The 21,587-nt window shown below is 45.5% G+C and overlaps 1 protein-coding gene across 2 annotated transcripts in view; it reads left to right on the forward strand.

The window, feature by feature from the left end:
• ODAD2 (outer dynein arm docking complex subunit 2) overlaps positions 1-21,587 on the forward strand; it is a 1,353,572-nt gene that overhangs the window by 1,280,093 nt on the left and 51,892 nt on the right. For both annotated transcript variants that reach the window (XM_078663397.1, XM_078663398.1), the window contains one exon: positions 9,956-10,144. In XM_078663397.1, the coding sequence (XP_078519523.1) occupies positions 9,956-10,144 (189 nt within the window). The remainder of the gene's footprint in view (positions 1-9,955; positions 10,145-21,587) is intronic.

Consider the following 21,587-nt stretch of genomic DNA (forward strand, 5'->3'; position numbering starts at 1 on the left):
GAGAGATCTGAGTCGAGCATCACTCCAAGGTTTCTGACAGAGTCGACGGGAGTGGGAAAGTTGCCCAGTTCTGCGGGCCACCACATGTGTGACCATGCAGTTGGGGATTTACCGACCACTAGAAGTTCAATTTTTTCGCCATTCAGGCGCAGACAGTTGTTGTTCATCCATGTTGCCACTGATGACAGGCAATTGGAGAAGTTAGTGGCATCTTCTGTGTGGTCAAGCGTAAGCTTGATCATCAGTTGGGTATCGTCGGCGTAGGTGACAATATCCACCCCGAAAGCTTCGACTATATGAGCCAGGGGTTCCATATAGAGATTGAATAAGGTAGGGCTCAAACTGGATCCCTGTGGAACCCCATGACTCAGCTTAGGGGGGGAATATTTGAAAGGGGGGCAGTGCATCTGGAAACTTCTGTTATCTAGGAAAGATTTTATCAAGGCAAGGGCGGATCCCTCCACTCCCATGTCGGAGAGGCGAGACAGCAGCGTTGTGTGCAGCACGGTGTCAAAAGCTGCACTCAGGTCTAATAAAACCAACGCTGCTGTCTGTCCTTCATCCACCATCTGTCTGAGGCACTCAGTGGAATAGAGGACGGCTGACTCCGTCGAGTAGCCGGCACTGAATCCCGATTGAGTGGGGTCGAGGAGGGATTCCTCCTCCAGATATTTCATGAGTTGCCCGTTGACCACTTTTTCCACTATTTTCGAACAGAAGGGAAGAAGGGATATAGGGCGAAGATTTTGAAGTTGGGAGATGTGAGTGTTGTTTTTTTTTTTCAAAGGGATGACCTGGGCTGTTTTACATGCATCAAGCACATGGCATTCTTGGAAGGAGAGAGTGACGATATGAGTAATCTGGTCGATCATGCTCTCTAAGACTCCCTTACAGCGATTAGGGGACACACACGTCGCAGGGGGAACCAGACTGTATGCTGTTAGCAATATTTAGCAGTTCCTGTCTCTCAGGTACTTTAAAACATGTCAGACAGGGTTTAACGGTGGAGTTGTCTCTAACTTCCACATATTTGCTAGAGGGATCAGTGTTGTCTGTGAAAGTGGCATGGATTTTGTCGACCTTGCCGACAAAATGATCAGCTATGGAGTCACATAGCTCGCTGGAGAAAGTGTCTTGCGCTTCGAGTCTGGTCGGGACCGTTAACTCTTTGTGAATGGCAAAGAGTTCTCTAGTAGGGTTATCGGCGGATTTTATTCTACCCTTAAAGTGGGCGCCTTTCACTGCTCTTACAAGTTTATGATATTTGTTTAGTTCTGTTCTATAAAGTGACTTACATTCTTGGTTATAACTTTTCCTCCATTGTCTTTCCAAGTTTTTGCATTTAGCTTGGGCTATTTTGAGTTCTTCGGAGAACCAGGGGACAGTTTTGGTCCGTCTTGCGGGCGGTTTGTGTGTCCAGGGTGCTACCGTATCTAACGCATTGGACACCCATCTTTCGTAACTGTTCCACACCTCCTGTAAGGTATCACTAGGGGGCGGGGTTTTTCAAGTAGGGCAAGATTAAATGTCTCCTGCTTGAATTTTTCCCAGTCTCTGCGTTTCTGGGGTAGGGGATAGTTAGATCTGGATTCTAAAGGAATCCCTTCTATTTCAAACGGGATGATGAAGTGATCAGACCAAGTAGTTCTTATCGGGGAGGAGACATTGACGCCCTCCCAATTGGCAAAGATGGGGTCTAGTAGATGGCCTAATTGGTGCGTGGGGGATTTGGATAGTAGGTTAAGCTCTAGGGCTTTCAATGCTTCTGCCACAGCTTGTGCCTCCCCACATTCGGTATCATCGAAGTGGAGGTTTAGGTCACCCAGGATGAGGAATTTTTTGTAACGAAGTGCCGGCTGGGTCACCAGTTCTATGAGTTGATCGCCGAACTGTGCTGCCCCTCCGGGCGGGCGGTATATAAGTAGTCCGTTAATGGTGTTTTTGGGACCTGCTTTTATTGTGAAAAAAACGCTCTCGCTATTAGGTAGCGTGGTCTTCAGTAGGGTACAATCTAAGTCTGTTTTATAGATAAGAGCTAGCCCCCCACCTTTCTGTCTCTGTCTGTCTAATCTAAGTAGGCCCTAACCTGAAGGGGGGCTTCGAGAGTTTCAGGCGACGAAGCTTCGTCTAGCCACGTCTCAGTAAGAAATAGAACATCAGGACAGCTCTCCATTAGTAGATCATGTATCTCTATTTTATGTTTCTTCATAGATCTACAGTTTAGTAGCAACATTTTTTACTTAGCTGTCTCCTGGAGTTCCTTCTTCGGGAGTTGGAAAGAGTGTTTGCAGGTTTCACAGACAAGAGGTAAAGAGTCCGCTTGTAAGGTGTGGTGGCAGCTATCATTAAGTTTCCCCTTGTTGTAAATAATCATTAAGTTTTGGGCATAGAGATAGTAGCGTTTGTTTAGTATAGTGTAGCCCCTGTCTGAGGGTTCCCGTCATGTCCAGGGGAGCCGGTGAACCAGGGGGACCGGCTCCGGCCCCGTTCGGTCGCGGACGGGCACAGACGGGCTTGCCTTTGGCGCGCTGCCGGCGTGCCGGCTGCGCTTCCGGTCAGTGCACATTAAAATAGGGTGGTGGGAGGCGTGGCCTCAAAAGAGTGGGCGTGGCCCGGGGGCTTGGCGCGCGATGGCGGTGATTGTTTTCCCAAGCCCGCGACAGCGCTAAGATCCGCTGCGCGGGGGGGATAGAGATGGTGAAATAGAAGGGAAAGTGCCCAGAGGTGAGTTGCCTTTATTTAAAAAACAAGTAGTTTCAGTGATTTAAAAGTAGTATTTCGGCAATTTCTCCCGGCTTCCGCCTCAGGAGAGTAAAGCAGCAATGGCGCGTCTAGTATTCAGCGCACTTTAAGGCTGGGGAGAAGTGGGCGTGGCCTCAAAAGAGTGGGCGTGGCCCAGGGGCTTGGCGCACGATGGCGGCGATTGTAATCTCTTCGAGATAGGTTTGCGCTTGAAGTTCGCTGGTGAAACTTCTGGTGACTCCGTTATAGATGATTTTCAGTCTAGCAGGATTCTGTAAAAATACAGTGGCTCCCAGCTGTTCAAAAGGAGCAAAGAGTTGCCGCAGTCGCCATCTTCTTTCCACAGTCACGTGGGCAAAATCGGGTCTAATAAAAAACGTATACCCTTTGTGTTCTCTTTTATGGGTTGGGCGTGCCAGGTCAAAAATTGCTTCACGTAGAAGAAAGTTGCCAAAATAGACCAACATTGCTCTTGGGTATTTGGTGAATGCGACCGTTTGTTGAAGGTTAGCGGAAAGCGATGGGCCCGCTGGATTTCTTTGTCCCAGTCCCAAGTGGTGAGTTCCGGAAAAGATTCTTTAAAGAGGGATATCATATAGCCCCTGGAGTCGTTCCCCTCGACTCCCTCCGGTATTCCCAAGAGGTGTAAATTATTTCTCCGGGCCCTGTTTTCCTGATCCTCCACTTTCATCATCAGGTCTCGCACAGTTCCTTTGTGTTCTTTTCCCTGTTTCTGGAGAACGGATACATCCTTTTCGAGGTTCTCTGTCCGTAGCTCGACCGATGCCATTCTATCTGATATTACTAGACAGGTTTGTCCCACCTTGTTGATTGCTCCTTGAAGTTTCTTGTTATCAGGTTTCACGACTTCTTGGAATTTCATAATTGAATTAAATACATCACCCAGGGAAGGTTCAATTTGGCCTCCCATCTCGTGGGATGTTTTATGTTCAGTTATATTTGCATCTCTTAGCGAGTTGTATTTTGGATCGGACGTTGATGTACCTTGTGTAGATGGATTCCTATGGCGATGATCAATCCGATCGGTGTTACTGCCTTGATCAGTGGTATCTTCGTCAATAAATTTATTATGTCTCTTTAGTCTTCTTTTCTTTTTATCTTGCTTTTTCTTGGCGCTATTGTCTTTAGGAGAGTCATCCATCTTTTTGGAGTCAGAAGTTTCTGAGCTTTCAGATTGTATCTGTTCGTGTCTCAATCTATGTGGCTCGCTTGATGTAGACATCCCAGTCTCATATACTTCAGACTCCAAAGGTGACTCTGACTCAATTTCGGATCCAGCCCTGTCTGGGAGTAGAGCTATATTGCCGGGGTTTCCATCAAGGCTGCGAGAATTATCAGTTTTTTCCAACTCTGCACAACTCGAGCTAAGAGGCATTGGTAAGAAGGAGGTTGGAGTAGTGAGGTTCTTTGTCTGTACAAATTCTTACGGTGGTGGTGCTATCAAATCTACTGTTGGTCCTTTAGGTTCGACTGTTGTAGCACTGTACATCTCTGTCGCTAATCCAGTCGTGGTTTTCCCACTAGTGGCCGCCGGGATCTTGCTCCGATTACCGGGTATTTTGGACAGATTACTTGAGTTGCTGTCAATTTCTGGTAATTTCTCTTGCTCGGGTTGCCCTTTAATTACTGGGGTAAAGATGGTTGAGATCCGGGGTTGGGTATCGTTGGCCTGACCGATAGTTTTGGCCGCAGACTTCAGGTTTTTAATAGTCTGTAGCCGCTTGGCTTTTCTTGCCAATAGTTCCAGCTTAGCTACTGTCTGCAGATTGTCAGGACCCACTTCTATATCATACTCCTTGGCCGTGTCTTTTTCTTTGTTTTTATCTTTTGTTTTGTCTTTCTCCTTGTCTTTCTGCTCCTTCTGTTCCTTCTGCTTCTCTTTATCTTTGTCTTTGTCTTTATCAATGTTTTTGGATTTTTCGTCTTTGTTTTTGGCCCCCCTTGTCTCGGGTCGCCGTATTAGATTTGCCGGGCCTTGTATGTTTGCATCCTCAAGACGGTTTCCTGTCACCCGTGTGCTTGTCGCAGTTAGCTCGCTCTGAGCACTCTCCCTGGACTGTTCGCATGGTTCATACCCTTCCACTTCAGCCATGCTGGCCACTTTCTCCACCGTTGGTCTCTGGCACCGCTGAGGCTTCTCTTTGGCCTTCACACACCAGTTCATGCAAGAGCAGACTGCTCTCCCAGCAGTTCTTGATTTCTGGCTGTATTCTTTTGTCCTTGACTTTGATGAATTCCAGCACAAAGACCAGACAGAGAGATGTTTCAAAGAGCTACCATTCCCCGGACGGGACACGTACCTCAGGAGTGCTATTTCCTGGCAACCAAAGCCACTGGGGGAGCAACCTGCATGGAGACACACTTGGGCCGAGCCTGGACCTGCTCGAGAGTTCCGTGTGTGTATGCACTGCATCGAGTGCTGGCGGCGTCTTGTAGTGTTTCCCTGGCGTTTCCCTGGCAACGTAGACCGGGAGAGCGGTGGAGCACCAAGTCTGTAAAAAAAGTCGATCTGCCTCGAGGTTAGACCGAGTGTAACCAGGGCAAAGTCATCTCACACTTTGCAACAAAAACCCACCATCTTAGACAGCTGCTGAAAGAGAGGAATGGATTCAAATGGGACATGGAAGAGCAAGAGAAGTTCGAGGCGTTGAAAAAGGAAATGAGTGAGGCTGTACCACTCAAGGGTTTCGACCAAGCCGCAGCATCGATACTGACCACAGACGCCAGTGATAGAGGCCTGGGAGCAGTGCTCATGCAGAGGGCAGTCCGTGGGGAAGTTTCAACGGTGTGTTTCGCTTCCAGATCATTGGCACCCAATGAAGAAAAGTTCAGTGTCATTGAAAAAGAGATGCTAGCAGTGGTATGGGCAATGGAACGCTTCAGGCAATTCCTATGGGGGGCCAAGTTCCTAGTACGAACAGATCATAAACCCCTGATAAAGGTACTCACCTCAAGTGGACATGCCAACGCAACTCCAAGGATAGCGAAGATGACGCTAAGACTTTTGGATTATGTTTATGAGGTGGAATACATACCAGGTCCCCGGAACAGAGTAGCGGATTTTTTAAGCAGAGCGGCAGCCAAGGAAGGAGCGGATGAACAAGAACCCCCCAGATGTGAAGGGTACATGGTGGCGACCATGCAAGACCTAGAACAAGTAATCAGTGAACAAGAATGGACTGAAGCGTACAGCCAAGATGAGACCCTGGAGGCAATCAAAGGGTACGTGATGCACGAATGGCCGGATAAAAGACACCTGAACAGTCAGATGAGGAAATATTGGGAAGTTAGGGAAGAACTGTCTATTGGAGAAAATCCCATCTTCCTGCTGAGAGGGGACAGAGTGATTCCTCCCCAGAAACTAGTGGAACACATATTGGCGATCTTACATGAAGGGCATCATGGCATAACGAAGACCAAGGCATTGGCGAAGCAAGCATACTGGTGGCCAGCAATCGACACCCAAGTGGAGAAATATGTGAGGATGTGTGAATCATGTTCTCGAGCCTTCAAATCCCCAAACCATGATAAGGCCCCCGTTGGGGAAATTTCCTATGCCCAGCAGTCCGTGGGAAATGGTATCCATTGACATTATAGGACCTATTCTCAACATAGAGGGAGTGCAGAAATACGCCATAGTGTTGGTGGACAGGTATTCTAAATGGCCAGAAGTGGAAGTAAGAGAAAGCGTTGACACAGAGGCGGTGCTTTCCTTTCTTAATGCAGTGTTTGTGAAAGAAGGAATCCCCAAAGTAATAACTTGCGACAATGGGCCACAGTTTGTGTCGGCCAAATGGGAGGCGTTCATGGCCCGTAATGGTATAGAGGTGAAACACACGCCCATCTACAACCCAGCAGGAAATGGGTTGGTAGAGCGTTTCAACAGAGTGATCATGGGGACCATTCAGGCAGCGATCAGCGCTGGTCTAGATTGGGGGAGAGAACTGCCCAAAACATTATGGGCATACCGCATCACCCCAGGCAGCACGGGATACAGTCCTTTCAAAGTGTTGAGAGGAAGGGAACCGTTTACCAAAGACAATCTGGCCTGGAAGCACATGGTAGTACAAAGTAAATAGTCGCCCGCAGTGGTAAAAAGAAATTTGGAGAAGGCGCAAGAAGTATATACTGAACAATACAATAAAAGGAGAAATGTGCGAGGTGTGACTTTGGAGAAATGTGACTGGGTGAGAGTGAAGGAATCGATAATGAAGAGAAAAGGGGAAAGCAAATTCACCCCACCCCTCAAGGTCATTGAACTATATAATAGATCAGCGTTGTTAAGTGACGGCAAGGTGTGGTCTCAAGATCGGATGGCGAAATGTAACAAGATTCTCCAATTGGGGACAGTCTCTGAAGAGGAACCACATCCTGCTGTAGACAAAGAAGAACAAGGAAGGGCAAGGAGAGAAGAAGTGCGGAGAAAGGAGAATGAGCACGTGGACACCGAGGAAGGAGAAGAGACTACAAGAGGAGAAGGGGCCGCCTGGGTGGAAAGTAGCGTGGAGATGAACCACAGTCGGAATGAGGTCGATCAAGGAAACGAAACTGTGAGAAGCAGGCAGGACAATGCCCCCAGCATCATCAAGAGAGAGACAGTGAAGGGAGAAGTGAGAACGAGAGCGGGCAGAGTGGTGAGAGTGCCTAGGAGGTTTGAGGACTTCACAATGAGCATCAAGTAAGACTGTTCTAATGTAATCCTTACATATGGTTGTTGGCGTTTAAGGGGGGAGATATGTGGTGACGCTCTAGTCTTTCTACAGCTGCTCAGACCGGAACCGGAAGGGCGGCCATTTCGCGATAGGGGCCGTGCCCTGTAAGCGAGCGGTTGTGTATCCCCGGCGCTCTGGGAAATAAACCTAAATTTCCACTAAGCAAGGCTGCCGAGTATTTATTCATGAAAAACGGGGCATTATTATAAATACCCCTTAGAACCGCTGTCTGTTAATGCCTTTCAACTCTGTCGCCTACGTGAAAAGCCACTGTCCACGAGGCACGGTGTGTAACACAAGGGCTCTTTTGTGGTGCCTGCTACAACAAAGTTTCCAACATCAAGGGTGCCTCTAGGCTCAGTAGCCGACCTTGCTATCAAATCTGCACTGGTGGATGGAAAATCCAATCAGTGCTCTTTCTGTCTTCATGTCTTCCCACCAACTACCCTGTTAAGATCGTCAGTAATAGTATTTTTTGAAAGATTTTCCTCCCACTTCTTTTATTACTTCTCAGTGAGATTTGAAGCACACCGGGACGAAATTAGCATTGGCCTGGCATAATCTAGAGTAATTTTGGTTGTTTTGGGTTACACTTGTACCACGTTATTTGGTGTGTTTGTTTTACAAATGTACAGATATTTCCCCGATTAACCAAATCCCAAGATATGCAAGCATATGTGTGCTGTGTTTGTTGCTATTATCACTGCTCTCTTGGCTCATCTCTGCACACCACAGTCAGGTGCAGAAAAAGTTTTAATAACTGACATGAATGTGTCATTTTGAGCTTAGTATACTCTTATGCTATTATGTCCAGTGGAGGAGCTGCAGCTGAAGCCACATGGCGCCACTGGACGATATTGAGGAGATATTGCTGGTGATAAGTTTTCCAGACCAGTCTAAAACTTGGAAAGGATTATTTATAAGGGGAGGAATCCGTAGGAAGTGTATGTATCCCGCCGAAATAACGTTACTAATGGTATTTACTTTTTCATCTAGCACTGCTACTGTATGGAAGGCAATTGGGAGATTTTCGTACATTTAGATTTTTTCACTCTGAACGTCTGGAGAGTCGCTTGGCACCACGCAATATAAAATTACTTTTTCACTGGGGCCTGTAAGACCCTCTGGCTCTTTAGCCCATTTATCTGAATTTTTTTCCAGGAAACTCCATTTGGAGCTGTTTTGTCAATTTTCTTGGCTCGGGTCAAGAAACCCCATATAAATCACTCTGAGAAAGTCAGCTTATTTGTCCACATAGTCCTCTAAGATATTTATGCCACCCAGTTTAAAATCACTAAACGTCAGCTCTTGCTACCATCACTGTCTAGTGTCAACACTGAATACAGTGGGGTGGGGGGGGGGGGGGGGAGCACACCGTGGTAGTGTGCAGTGCCAGTAATGCAAATGGGCAGCCCAGCAGTGGTGGTGGATGCCATCATACTAAGAAAATGGCAGAGGTATAGTGCATACATTCCCCTATTTTCCAAACCAGGACATGTTCTCCATCAGACAGCGACATGTGTGGACCGCATTCACAATAATAGGATGTGGTCAGCTGGAATCTAGTCCTCTTATGTATTTGTTAGTAATAATAGGCTGTGCTCTGCTGGAATCTAGTCCTCTTATGTATTTGTTAGTACTAATAGGCTGTGCTCTGCTGGAATCTAGTCCTCTTATGTAATTGTTAGTTGGACGCATGTCATTTGACGGTGTCCAACTCCGGAGAGTACGGTGACATGTATGCACAGCACCAGCGACAGTAGACAGGGTGAATGCATCACTACTCTAATACAAATATGCACACAAAAAGGAAAAAGAGGCACCATCCCTACCAAAACACACCAATCACAGAGTTCCTTTTACACTATCCTGAGAGGTCTTTCAAGAAACAAATGGTCGAAATACTTCAACAACCTTATGGGAAGCTTTTGTTGTAAACAAATTGTTAATAAAGAATGACACCTAAGACTAAAAGGACAAGGAAATGACCTAAATCATCTCCGAGTGCAAATGAAAACACCGAAATAGGGTGGTTCTGCTCTGCAATACCACATTTGGAATGTATAAATATCCAAAGTATAAATATCCAAAGAATATGCTTATAAATATGTTTACACTGTGAAAACGAATAATGAATACAATTGTGTTGAAGGTTCATTGCAATTATCAAACCAATTGATATATACGTATGTGGTGAAGGCAGACATACCTCAAGGTTATACAATACAGCAAAATAAAATAAAGAGAAGTAACAACATACAATGGGTTACCGTCTTAGTGTACAAATAAGTTGATGGATCTCTACCAATTGAGAGGACACGTATATCTTCATAGATTAATTCCAAAAGCACTACCTCCGATTAATCAGCATTATTGTTTTTCTGAGAGACTGAAACATAATTATTGGGTTATATTTAAGAAGTTAAATTACAGACTGTTTTGCAGTTGGCAAATTAAAACTTGTTTTCCTTTTATTGTAGGATGCTGGAGAAATGGTTCGTTCGTTTGTTGGAGGATTGGAACTCATTGTTAATTTGTTGAAATCACACAACAAGGAAGTGCTAGCAAGTGTGTGTGCTGCTATCACAAATGTAGCCAAAGATGAGGAGAATTTGGCTGTTATAACAGATCATGGTGTTGTCCCTCTGTTGGCTAAACTTACATATACTGTAAGTAGCAGGCACCATTGTGTTAATTCACTTAAAAACTGAATATTGTCTAGCAGAAAGTTTTACTGTGAGTGTTTTCAAGTGCTAAAAGGCTTCATTGTTTCCAGGATTTCCTTTTCTAACAAATTGAGCTTTCCACACTTAAAGACTGGGCAAGTGTCATTCACATCTTGGATCAACTAGCACAACAGTATTTGAGGAAATGGGGATTGGTACTTGTTAGACGAAATGCATAGTGTGTTTCAGCTTTACAATCTGTGTCCTCATAAGGAGGAGTGAGCACTGAGAAGCGAAGCTGCCTAGCTATGGAATCTCATGACTGAGCAGCACGATACTCCAAGGCACTGCTGTGTGAGGCTGGTGCAAGCCATGAGGCCAAGACACTAAAAGGTCCTTCTGCACACCAAGCTGATTACAGCAACAAATAAGGTGCTTTGCACTGGACGAGCATTTAAGGCCATCTATTTGCTGATCGTGATATGGGCCGTACGTGTGTCTCTGCATGCCTCACTAGAGCAAAGCGATATAGTTTGTGGCTGGCCACCATGGTCAAATACATTTCGTCCCTCAGGTTGTTGATGAGCAGTAGACCTTGTGAGACTGGAGACAACAACATGGCCTGCACAGATTGAGGGTGATTGCAGCTCCATGTATCGTGCTCGCTCAGTGCTAGGGCAGCATTACATTTTCCCCAGTCTGACCTTTTATAAGGTGTCTAGTATACACCTCAGATCCCCAGCATCTAGTTTTATCTGTCCCATTACCCTATCCTCTTCTTTAGTGTTCCCAGGCCATTGTTATTCCAGCAGAGATGTACCAGCAGCAGCGGCTTGTAGCATTTTATGACAGTTTAGATAGAGAACTGTATGCTCTGGTGAATGCTCCAGTCGACCTCTAAGTTCCATTACCAGTTTCCAAGGTCTGAAGTTTTGCCCTTACACAAAGGTCTGTACCATGTCAAGATAAAGATGGAAGCTCCCTTTTGCTACAAGTATTGCCCCTTGGCATCACTGACACTGTCTTTATATGTCTGGTCTCATGAGTCATGAGGGCAGTAGAGTAAAAAGAAAATAAGGTTATCCAGTATTGGGGTATCTTTCATAGATTCACATGCCTGAATCATTCCCCGTCGCCGAGGCGGGAGTCCCATGGTAAAATACAAAAGCAGTGCCTTAGAGAAACAGTTGTAGGCTAAAATGAAAAGCCCATAGGCCTAAAACTTAGTAGCCTGTCTACATCGTTATATAAAAAGAACTAAAAAATAGTTCCAACCAATCAACTATGAGCACCCTCTGGTACCTTCCCAGCAGAGGCAGTTCTCCTCAGATTTTCACCGCACGTCGTGTGGAAGGGAGTCTCCCTGAGTGCCTACTCAGTTTCTTCACCTTTGTTCTTCAAAATGTCTTATAAGAAGGGTCTTTTTAGAGCTTGCAGGACCTGTGAGAAGAAGAGGGTCCATGTGGATGATCAGCAAAAGGACTGCATCTACTGTCTACATCCCAAACATGTTGTTAAGGATTGTAGAATCTGCCGGACCTTCCCTGCTAAAACTATTAGGGACAGGGAAGCAAGGCTGCTTTTGTGGTTGAAATCCTCCTCGGCTGAGGAGGATGACAAGGCCTCAACATCTAGCAAGAGGGCTAGATCTCATGACAGCTCCTCCAGTGAGGGAGGAAAACATCACAAGGCTTCCCATGAAGGTTCTAACCAGTCACAGAGGTCTCCCAAACTGTCCTCTGGGTCAACGCTGTCTCCGTCATCTGAGGTTTCTCAAAGGCCTTCAACCACCAGAACCGTCAGTAAAACCAGGTTAAAACCCTAACTCTGGTTTCCACTACCGCCATCTCTTCACCTATTGTGTCTTCTAAGATCTCCACATCAAATAAATCTATTTGGGTGAAGGATTCATCGACAAAGAGTTCAAAGTCCCCGTCGACGTCTAGCTCGTTGACAACAGTTCCATCCACGATAAAGGTAAAATCCATTTCTTCGACGTTGAGCCTGCCGACGAAGACCCCGTCGACGACGACATCGACGACGATGACACCGTCGACGAAGAGCCCGTCGACGACGACACTGGCGATGAAGATCATTCTGTCGACGACGAAGAGCCCGTCGACGAAGAGTCTGTCAACGGCGATTCCTCCAGTTTCACAGGCTACAACTATTTCTTATACTAATTTTCCATTAAAAACTTACCAGAGGCATGATTACAGCAGCATATCTCCTCTGCTACCATCTCATATTCTGGAGACGTATGTGAAAGATGAGGATTTTGATGATTAAGATGATGAGCGACCGTTCGGCATAGCTCGCCACCCCTCTGAACTTCGAATACAGTGTCAGGATGATGATGAGGAGGAAGAGGATTATCAGGAACATTTTTACCAGGAACACCTCTCTGTCCCTTACCAGAAACCTCCCAGAAGAGTTACGGATCAAGGAGAGACAAGTCATCTTCCCCCCACATTAATACAAGATCTGCAAGCTATGTTGGCAGATTACCGTCAGAGGTTTCCTTCAGTACCGACTGGTCCTGTTTTACCACCCTTACCTACGGAAGTACCAGTCTCTCTACCGCAGGTGTAGGTCCCTAGCTCTCCAACACAACTGTCTGGAGCTGTACCTCAACCACTCCATGATACTTCTTCGTCGATGAGGCTGATGTTGAAGAGGGTGAATTACCCGATAATACTGACAATGCGGATACGTGGGATGACTATGTAATTCCCATGCCTTCGCCGCCTATTCCTCAGCCATCAGATTCTCCCCCTGAGGACATCGGTGATTTTCACAACCTGATGCAAAGTGCTGCAACCAGATTTCAGTTACCAGTCACGATAGAGCACACAGATTGCTTCCTGAATGATTTTAAAGAAGGATACAGGAAAAGAACAAGAGTGATTGCCATCATTGATTACATTTGGAATGAAGGGATAAAAATCATGAAAACGCCCGCCTCTATACCTGCGGTTCTCCCACACATTGAGAAAAAGTACTGTGCTCCTCCGGATACTCCTTCTTGTCTGATAGGTCATCCTCGACCGGATTCAGTTATATCACAGGCTGCACAACAGAGATCCAAAAATCCAGCTACGCCAATTTCAACACCGCTGGATAAAGAAGGAAGAAGGTTGGACTTGATAAGGAAAAAGTTTTCCTCTAATGCAGCAGCCTCCATTAAGGCAGCAAATACGCTGGCCATTCTAGGTCGATACGACCGCCAAATGTGGTCTGATTTGACAGAATTTATAAACATCAACCCAGAAGATCGTAGACAAGAGGCAAGAAAAATACTTTTGGAAGGGAAGCGAGCCGCATCAGAAATTATAGACTGCACTCTAGATATTGCTAACACCAACTTCAGACAACTTGTCCGTGCTGCAGTTCTTAGACGCCAAGGATGGCTTAAAGCAACATCCTTTAGGCCAGAGGTACAAACTAAAATCCTTGACAAGGTTTATGTTGATGATTCCTTATTCAGTAATCACATAGACAAGGCCCTTCTAGCCATTAAGACTGATACGGCAAAATCATTGGCTGCTCTCCAGTACAAGCGTGGGTCTTTCCGAGGAGCCAGAGGTTGTGGCTTTACATCCAGAGGAGGAAATCAGAATGAGCAGAATAGGCAGTATCAGCCACAATACAGACAGTCTTATGGCCAATTGTCTTACAGACAATCATCCTCGAGCAGTTTCTCTTGCCAGGGCAGACGAAGGCGATCGAACAATCAAGGTCGCGACTCCAACAGGAAACAATGAGTTCAGCAGGACGCCAGTCATCCATCCTTCCCTCCCTGTGGGCGCAAAGATCTCAGCCTTTGTTCACCAGTGGCAACAGATCACTTCAGATCGATGGCTACAGATCACTTCAGATCGATGGGTTCTCGACCTAGTCAAAAAAGAAAAAAAATCATCAAACGGCCACCTACTACCCCGCCCAAGGGCCCCCCCCCCTCGTCTTCACTTACTTTTCAAAGAAGCCTTAAAGATGCTTCACAAGAACGCAATTGAGAAGGTCCCTCTATCACAGAAGGGAACTGGGTTCTACTCTTGTTTCTTCCTCATAAAGAAAAAATCAGGGGAGTGGCGCCCGATTCTCGACCTTCGCAAGCTCAACAAGTTTCTGAAGAAACAGAGTTTCCGAATGGTGACACTGGCCGCAGTTTTAAGCTGTCTGAATGAAGGAGATTTTATGGTTTCTCTGGACTTGGAGGATGCATACTTCCATATCCCTATGTACCCCAAACTTCGCAAATACCTACGATTCACAGCGGCTGACGTCCACTATCAGTTCAAGGTACTTCCATTCAGACTGAAATCGGCACCAAGGATCTTCACGAAATGCCTAGCGCCAGTGTCCGCAGCTCTGAGATCTCAGGAAATACAAGTGTATCCTTATCTCGACGACTGGTTGCTCAAGGGTCCTTTGGAGCTGGTAACAGAGGATGCTATATCAACATGCCTCCATCTCTTTTCAACATTAGGACTCACTCTCAACGAAAGCAAGTCACAGTTGTATCCTCTTCAGGTGATTATATTTCTGGGACCAATACTGGACACCATACAGTACAAAGCATTCTTGTCAAAAGATTGCCAACTATGACTGCAAAGATTGGCAATATCAATTTCAAAAAGAAAGTCAGTTTCTGTCCGGACATTTGCTTCTCTTCTGGTGATGTGCTCATCTGCAATAAACCTTGTACCGTTGACACGACTCAGAATGAGACCTCTGCAAGAAGAGTTGCATCTTCAATGGCAGCAGACCGTAGGGTCATTCGACGACTTCATCAAGGTCACAAGGCGCATGATAGACTCTCTGCATTGGTGGTCTCAGAAAGCAAACTTGAATCCGGGTCTCACTTTCCTGCCAACTCCTCCAGAGTTCGTTCTAACAACAGACGCCTCCATGGAGGGATGGGGAGGTCATCTTCAAGTCTTGCAAATTCAGGGATGATGGTTCCAAGAATACCGTCTGCAGCACATCAACAGATTGGAGCTGCGCGCCATCTTTCTCTCTCTACAGGCATTCCTCCCGAGGATTGCAGGTTCCTCCGTACCGACAATACGACCAGCATCTATTACATCAACAAACAGGGGGGAACAAGGTCACTGTCCCTGTCTCAGGAGGCTCAGGAACTGTGGGAGTGGGTTACATCCCACAAGATAACCCTAAGAGCAGAAGCAAGTGGAGAAGATCTTTCACATTTGGGGCACACCTAAGCTGGACTTGTTTGCGACAAGAGAAAACAAGAAATGCAATACTATGCCAGCAGGTTCCCTCAACAGGGATCAAGAGGGAATGCCCTGTCCATGCGATGGTCAGGGATTTGTGCCTACGCTTTTCCCCCAATACCATTGATTCAGAAAGTTCTTCAAAAGATTAAGAGGGACTGCTGCCGTCTCATCCTAATTGCTCCCAGCTGGCCAAGACACTATTGGTTTCAGGAACTGCTCCTGCTATTCCAGGAGGACCCTTTACGTCTAGTTCCAACACTCACGATGTTGACAAGAGAGAGGGGTCAAATAATTCATCCAGATCCACAGTCGCTGCGCTTGCACGCATAGTTCCTGATTTCATAGAATTCAAAGATCTGAAAATGTCTCAGGACCTACGCGAACTTTTAGCCAAATCTCGAGCCCAGAGTACTGTTAAAACTTATTGTTGAAAGTGGAAACGCTTCTGTCATTGGTGTGAGGTTAATGATGTCCACCCTCTTCAAGCTCCGGTGGAGGATATTCTTCCTTATTTACTATCTCTAGCCAAGGCTGGGCTTGTATTCTCCTCTTTCAAAGTTCACCTTGCAGCGATTTCCAGATTCCGGAAGAGCTCTAACAAACCTTTGCTCTGTTCCTCTTCTCTTATCAAACAATTTATGAAAGGGCTTTTCAAGCCTTTCCTCCAATATGCACACCTACTCCAGAGGACACGTATTTGACACATTGTTGGCTCAATTAATGAAAAGACCGTTTGAACCCATTCACAAGGCTGAGCTTAAATTTCTGACATGGAAAGTGGCAGTTTTATTGGCTATTCCTTCAGCTGGAAGGGTTAGTGAAATTCAAGCTTTCACTATCTCAGAACCCTTTCTGCATTTCCCCAGAGATTTCGTAACTCTACGGACAAATCCCAAATTCATCCCCAAGGTACCGTCTAAATTCCATTTAAATCAGCCTGTAAAGCTTAAAAATTTCTTCCCAGGCTCAACCACGCCAAAAGAAAGCGTTACACTCGCTCGATGTCAAGCGTTGTCTTAAGTTCTATTTACAGAAAACTAAGTACATCAGGCGATCCAATCAGTTGTTCGTCGCCTATGGTCAAGCCACACTTGGAACGCTGTATCTAAAGCGACTATAGCCAGATGGATTGCTTCAGCTATTCATTTCTGCCATGACAAAGCCAACAAACCTCTGAAGAGAAAGGTCAAAGCGCATTCCACCAGAACGATGTCAGCATCTACTGCGTTTTTTGCTGGTGTGACATTGGAGAACATCTGTCGTGCTGCAAAATGGAGAATGTCCACACGTTCACAAAACACTACTGCCTGCAATCTGCATCGCAGGACGATACAGCTGTAGGACAAGCCTTTCTTCTACATCTTTTTTACTAAGGTTAGAATTATGAATACATTTGTACTGTATCTATAATATGATTATGGATTTATTTTTAGTTCAAGTAGAATGTTATTAGAATAAACAAGATTGTTATTACAGAAAAGCTAAATGAAATACATCATCAACAAAAAGGATAATAAATTAGGGTATCACAGTAAATATCATAAGATAAAAAATGCAGGGGGAGGAGAAAAATAAAAATAAAAAAGCAAATGAGGCTAGAAATGTAAAATGTACACTAGAAGAGGCTAAGTAACATGGGAAACAATGCTAATACATGCGGTAAAGTAAATATTAGATAAAAGGAAGGAACAAAAGGTGATTCAGGGGGGTTTCGAAACCTCTTGTTGAATTGGGGGTAAGTGAGAGGAGCGTTTGGCACAAACATCCAGATAAAGGGTGATAGGAAGCCATAGCGCATGTCTTTTCGGGGCCAGGGTAATGGGATAAACAAATGCAGTATCCAGTCTGTGATTATAACATACATTGAACCACCAAGCTTTGAAAGTAATACCCTTGGAGTCTCACCACCACTATATGGTATAATAACAGCATTCTCATCAAACTGAAACCTTTTTACTGGAAAACTTGGAGGCAACGAGGTTTAATCTGGGTTTCCCAACTCTTTACTGGATCTGTCTTCACACCTTTTCCGGTTCTTAGCCGAATCTTTTCTCTCCCTTCCTCCTTTATCCACAAATACATCTTACTCAGGACTGCAGTCATGTCTGTATATGACTCCCTTTCTCATTCTTCTTCACCTGCGATCTCTAATACTCCAATCTCTTCTCTACACTCTCAACTGCGCTCCAACTCTTCAGCGTCTTCCATTTATCAATCCTTTCATAACCCTCCATCGCCTTGGCCTAAAACCTCGGTAGAAGAGCAGTGGGAATCTGAACTCGCCGCGTCTTGGCCCACCTCCATGTGGGATAAATTATGGACTAAGCTTCGCAAATCCTCCAGAGATGCTTCTCTCACACAAACACTTTTCTTCATTTACAATCGACTCCTCTACACGCCATCTCTCCTTCACAAACGATTCCCTTCGACTCCAGACCTATGCTGGTCTTGCTCCGCCCCCAATGCCACGCTTTTTCATATGCTTTTCCTATGTCCTCTCACGCACGCATTTTGGACTAAGGTATGGGACCAAATCAATTCTATTTTCCAGACTTCTATCCCTTTCTCTCTCTCTAACATTTTCCTTGGCTCACTTTCCTCTTCCTGGACCGAAGTTGAAACAAATGTTCATATTATTGATTTGTTATTAGCTGTTGCGTTTCAACAGATCACTGTTAATTGGAAAGACTCCAAGGGTATTACTTTCAAAGCTTGGTGGTTCAATGTATGATTATGGATTTCTATTGCAATTATACTTGTATATGAAGTTTATTTTCTTAAATTAGGGTTAATTTTCCTCGCATTCTTTAATCTGAAACTGTATATTCCTTATTAATATTCTGACCTTCCCGGATGTGTTTGGGAGTATACAAGCCATGTCTCCCTTTTCCGCAAATGACACTACTTGGCTTACTGCTTGCTATTCTGATTCAGGCATGTGAATCTATGAAAGATACCCCAATACTGGATAAGAAAACAAGTTACTTACCTGTAACTACAGTTATCCAGTATTGGTATCTTTCATAGATTCACATGCACCCACCTTCCTCCCCGGCGAGACAGTTCTTTTACTTGGGATCCCTGTTTATCATTTGTGCTAAGAAAATCTGAGGAGAACTGCCTCTGCTGGGACGGTTCTAGAGGGTGCTGATAGCTGATTGGTTGGAACTATTTTTTAGTTCTTTTTATATAATGATGTAGATAGGCTACTAAGTTTTAGGCCAATGGGCTTTTCTTTTTAGCCTCCTACTGTTTCTCTAAGGCACTGCTTTTGTATTTTACCGTGGGACTCCCGCCTAGGCAACGGGGAATGATTCAGGCATGTGAATCTATGAAAGATACCAATACTGGATAACTGTAGTTACAGGTAAGTAACTTGTTTTCATCTCTTGGAGCCTTCGGTAGTTAATACTTGGCATGCTTGCTTTAAGCAAGTAGATGGCTGCTAATGTACAAAGAGTGGGACAATGGGTCAAGTTTGTAAAGTCATCAGGGTCAAAGGGTGCCAGATCTCACGTCTGCTACCCTTGGTTTTTGACAGAAGGCATAGATGGCACCTTTCATTTGGGAGGTGATATGTAGGGTTTTTTCGACTGTGACTAGCAAGTAATTTCAGGGGATCCATTTGAGGACATTATAGTATTGCACTTCCGGGTCGCAGACGCCAGTGAAGCGAGGGCGATTCGGCCCAAGTGAGTGAGAACACATGTACCCGTGTGTTTATGTAAGGAAACTTTCTGACTTCATGGATTTGGAACAGTGATTATTTTTAGACTGAGATACAGACTACTGGTGTCTACAACAACAATTGATTCACTAGCGGAGTACTATTTACCGTTATCTTCTCAATACTAAGTTACCCTGCCGGGTCGGAATTAACACCGGACGTGGGCCTTAAGACTAAGGATTCAGCCTTTGAGCCCTGAAGAGTTGTAGCATCTGTGAATGTACAGACCTGCAACGAAACACGTGTCGGCTGGCTGTAAATTGTCTATGATCTGATTACCTAATAAAAGGAGATTTATAAGAAACTACAAGATACGAGGCTGGACATATTTCAACCAATTACATTAATATATCAATTACTATACTTGAATTGAGTGCGCAGGATTTTGTGTTTATAGTATTGCTCTTTGTTGGAGTGTGTAACAGTTCTTGCTCAAGAAATTACTGTGCAATAACAAATTGCAGCTTTGAAGAGAGCAAATCAGTTAAATGATCATGCCTTCAGTGTCAGGCATTGGAAGACCTACTACTTCTTTAGTACATTAAAACATTAAACACAGTTGGTGTAGCAATAGTAGGAAAGATTGTATCCTTATTTTTCAGGATAGCCCATTCAAATAACACTGTTTGAAGTGAAGTTATTAGTTTTTTTTTATTATTTTCAAAGCCTTTGTAGTTTTTTTCTCTGATGGTGAGTCAGGAGTGTTTTATCCATATTAAATGCCCAGAGATAACATCTGCTGGCATATGTTGCTTATACCACTGAGGAGTGAAAAGCCTAAGAGATTAAAGAGGGACATTGGTGTCTTTCTGAGGTGGCAGGAATATTTCTAGGGTGCAGTTAAACCTTAATCAAGAGATTGGCATTGGTGGCAGTCAAGACCAACATCTTGACGAATGTGCTGCGGCCGGGAGTGTCTTCATCCGAACCTTAACTAGTTCAAGGATGCCCTCACTGACATCCTGTTGGGTACCTGGTCTAAACCCAACACAGGGGCTCTTGTGAATAAGAAGATTGTCCGCAACCACTTCCACTGCCCCATGCCAGGGGAACCAAACTTTTTCACCCAGCCTCACCTTCTCAGCTCGTATTCCCTACTGCTCCCCCTGACAGGGAATCCAAGAGGCTGGACTCTTTGGGGAAGAAGATGTTTTCTTCCAAGAACCAAGTACTGGGGTCTGTGAACACTGCATTCATTGTGAGCTGTCATTCACACACTCCCACTCTGTGGGATACGTTGCGCAAGTGCTGCCAAAGGTCCGGGAGGAGGCCCAGGCCATCCTCTCCCAAGTTGTCATCGGGAGAGACGCAGAAAAGTTCACTGTTCGCTGTAGATTGGCCAAGACTAGCTCACTGGGCAGAGCGGTTTCATCAACAGTGGCTGTGATGCGCCACACTTGGTTGAGGATGACTGGTTTTTTGGGGATGTCCAAGCTTCCCTTATGGACATGCCCTTCGATGGTACCCTTCTCTTCTGCCACAAGGCAGATTCGACATGGGAGCACTTTAAGGACTCCCGGGCTTCAGCCATCTTGGGCCTCCCAGCAGCCCGACGTCACCCCCAATCTGCTTATCACTCCTTACGCGGCTATGAAAGGGGCTTCCAACAGCGCCAATTTCCCCTGAGCTGCGCATTCTCCCCAGCCTCTGCGTGGTTGAGGGTGCGATACACACAGCCCTCGTGGGTCAGGTAGCCAGCGATCTGGTCCATCAGCCCCCCCCCCAAGCAGCTGCAGCCTTCAAGCCCTCCTAACCTGCTCTTTTATGATGATGGCCATCCATTTGGCAGCAGGATTCACCATCACCTGCCCCACTGGCAGTCCATAACGTCAGACAGGTGGGTCTTGCATTTCATCAGAAGTGGCTACAATCTCCCCTTCATGATTACCTCTCCCTCCATGCCACCATTTCATGACCGGCTGATGGAGGGTCATCTATCCTTACTCCACAACGATGTCATGGTTCTCTTGGCTAAGGGAGCCATACCGAGGGTTCCGGTGCTAGAAGTAGGCCATGATTGCTATTCCCACTACTTTCTGGTCCCCAATAATGACAAGGGCCTTCATCCTTTACCCGATCTACGGGCCCTCAACTTCTTCCTCAAAAAGAAGAAATTCAAGATGGTCACTCTAGCTCAGGTCTTGTCTGCCCTGGACCCAGGAGATTGGATGGTAGCATTGGACTTACAGGACGCCTATTTCCACATTCCTGTCTTGCCTGCCCACTGGCACTATCTGTGGTTTACCGTAGGCTACAAGCATTTTCAATTCAATATGCTACTCTTTGGCCTTACCAGCGCCCCTCAGGTGTTCACCAAGGTGATGCCGGTGGCTGCAGTTTCTCTACAGAACTTAGGGGTGTCAGTCTTCCCCTATCTCGACGACTGGCTGTTGAAGGTGTTAGCCCAGATTGCTCTCTCCCACCTCCAGAGTACTGCAAACCTCATGCACTTGCTGGGGGTTTTTCACTATCAATGTAC

Source organism: Lissotriton helveticus, chromosome 10 (assembly GCF_964261635.1).
Source record: "Lissotriton helveticus chromosome 10, aLisHel1.1, whole genome shotgun sequence".
NCBI classification, from domain to species: Eukaryota; Metazoa; Chordata; class Amphibia; order Caudata; family Salamandridae; genus Lissotriton; species Lissotriton helveticus.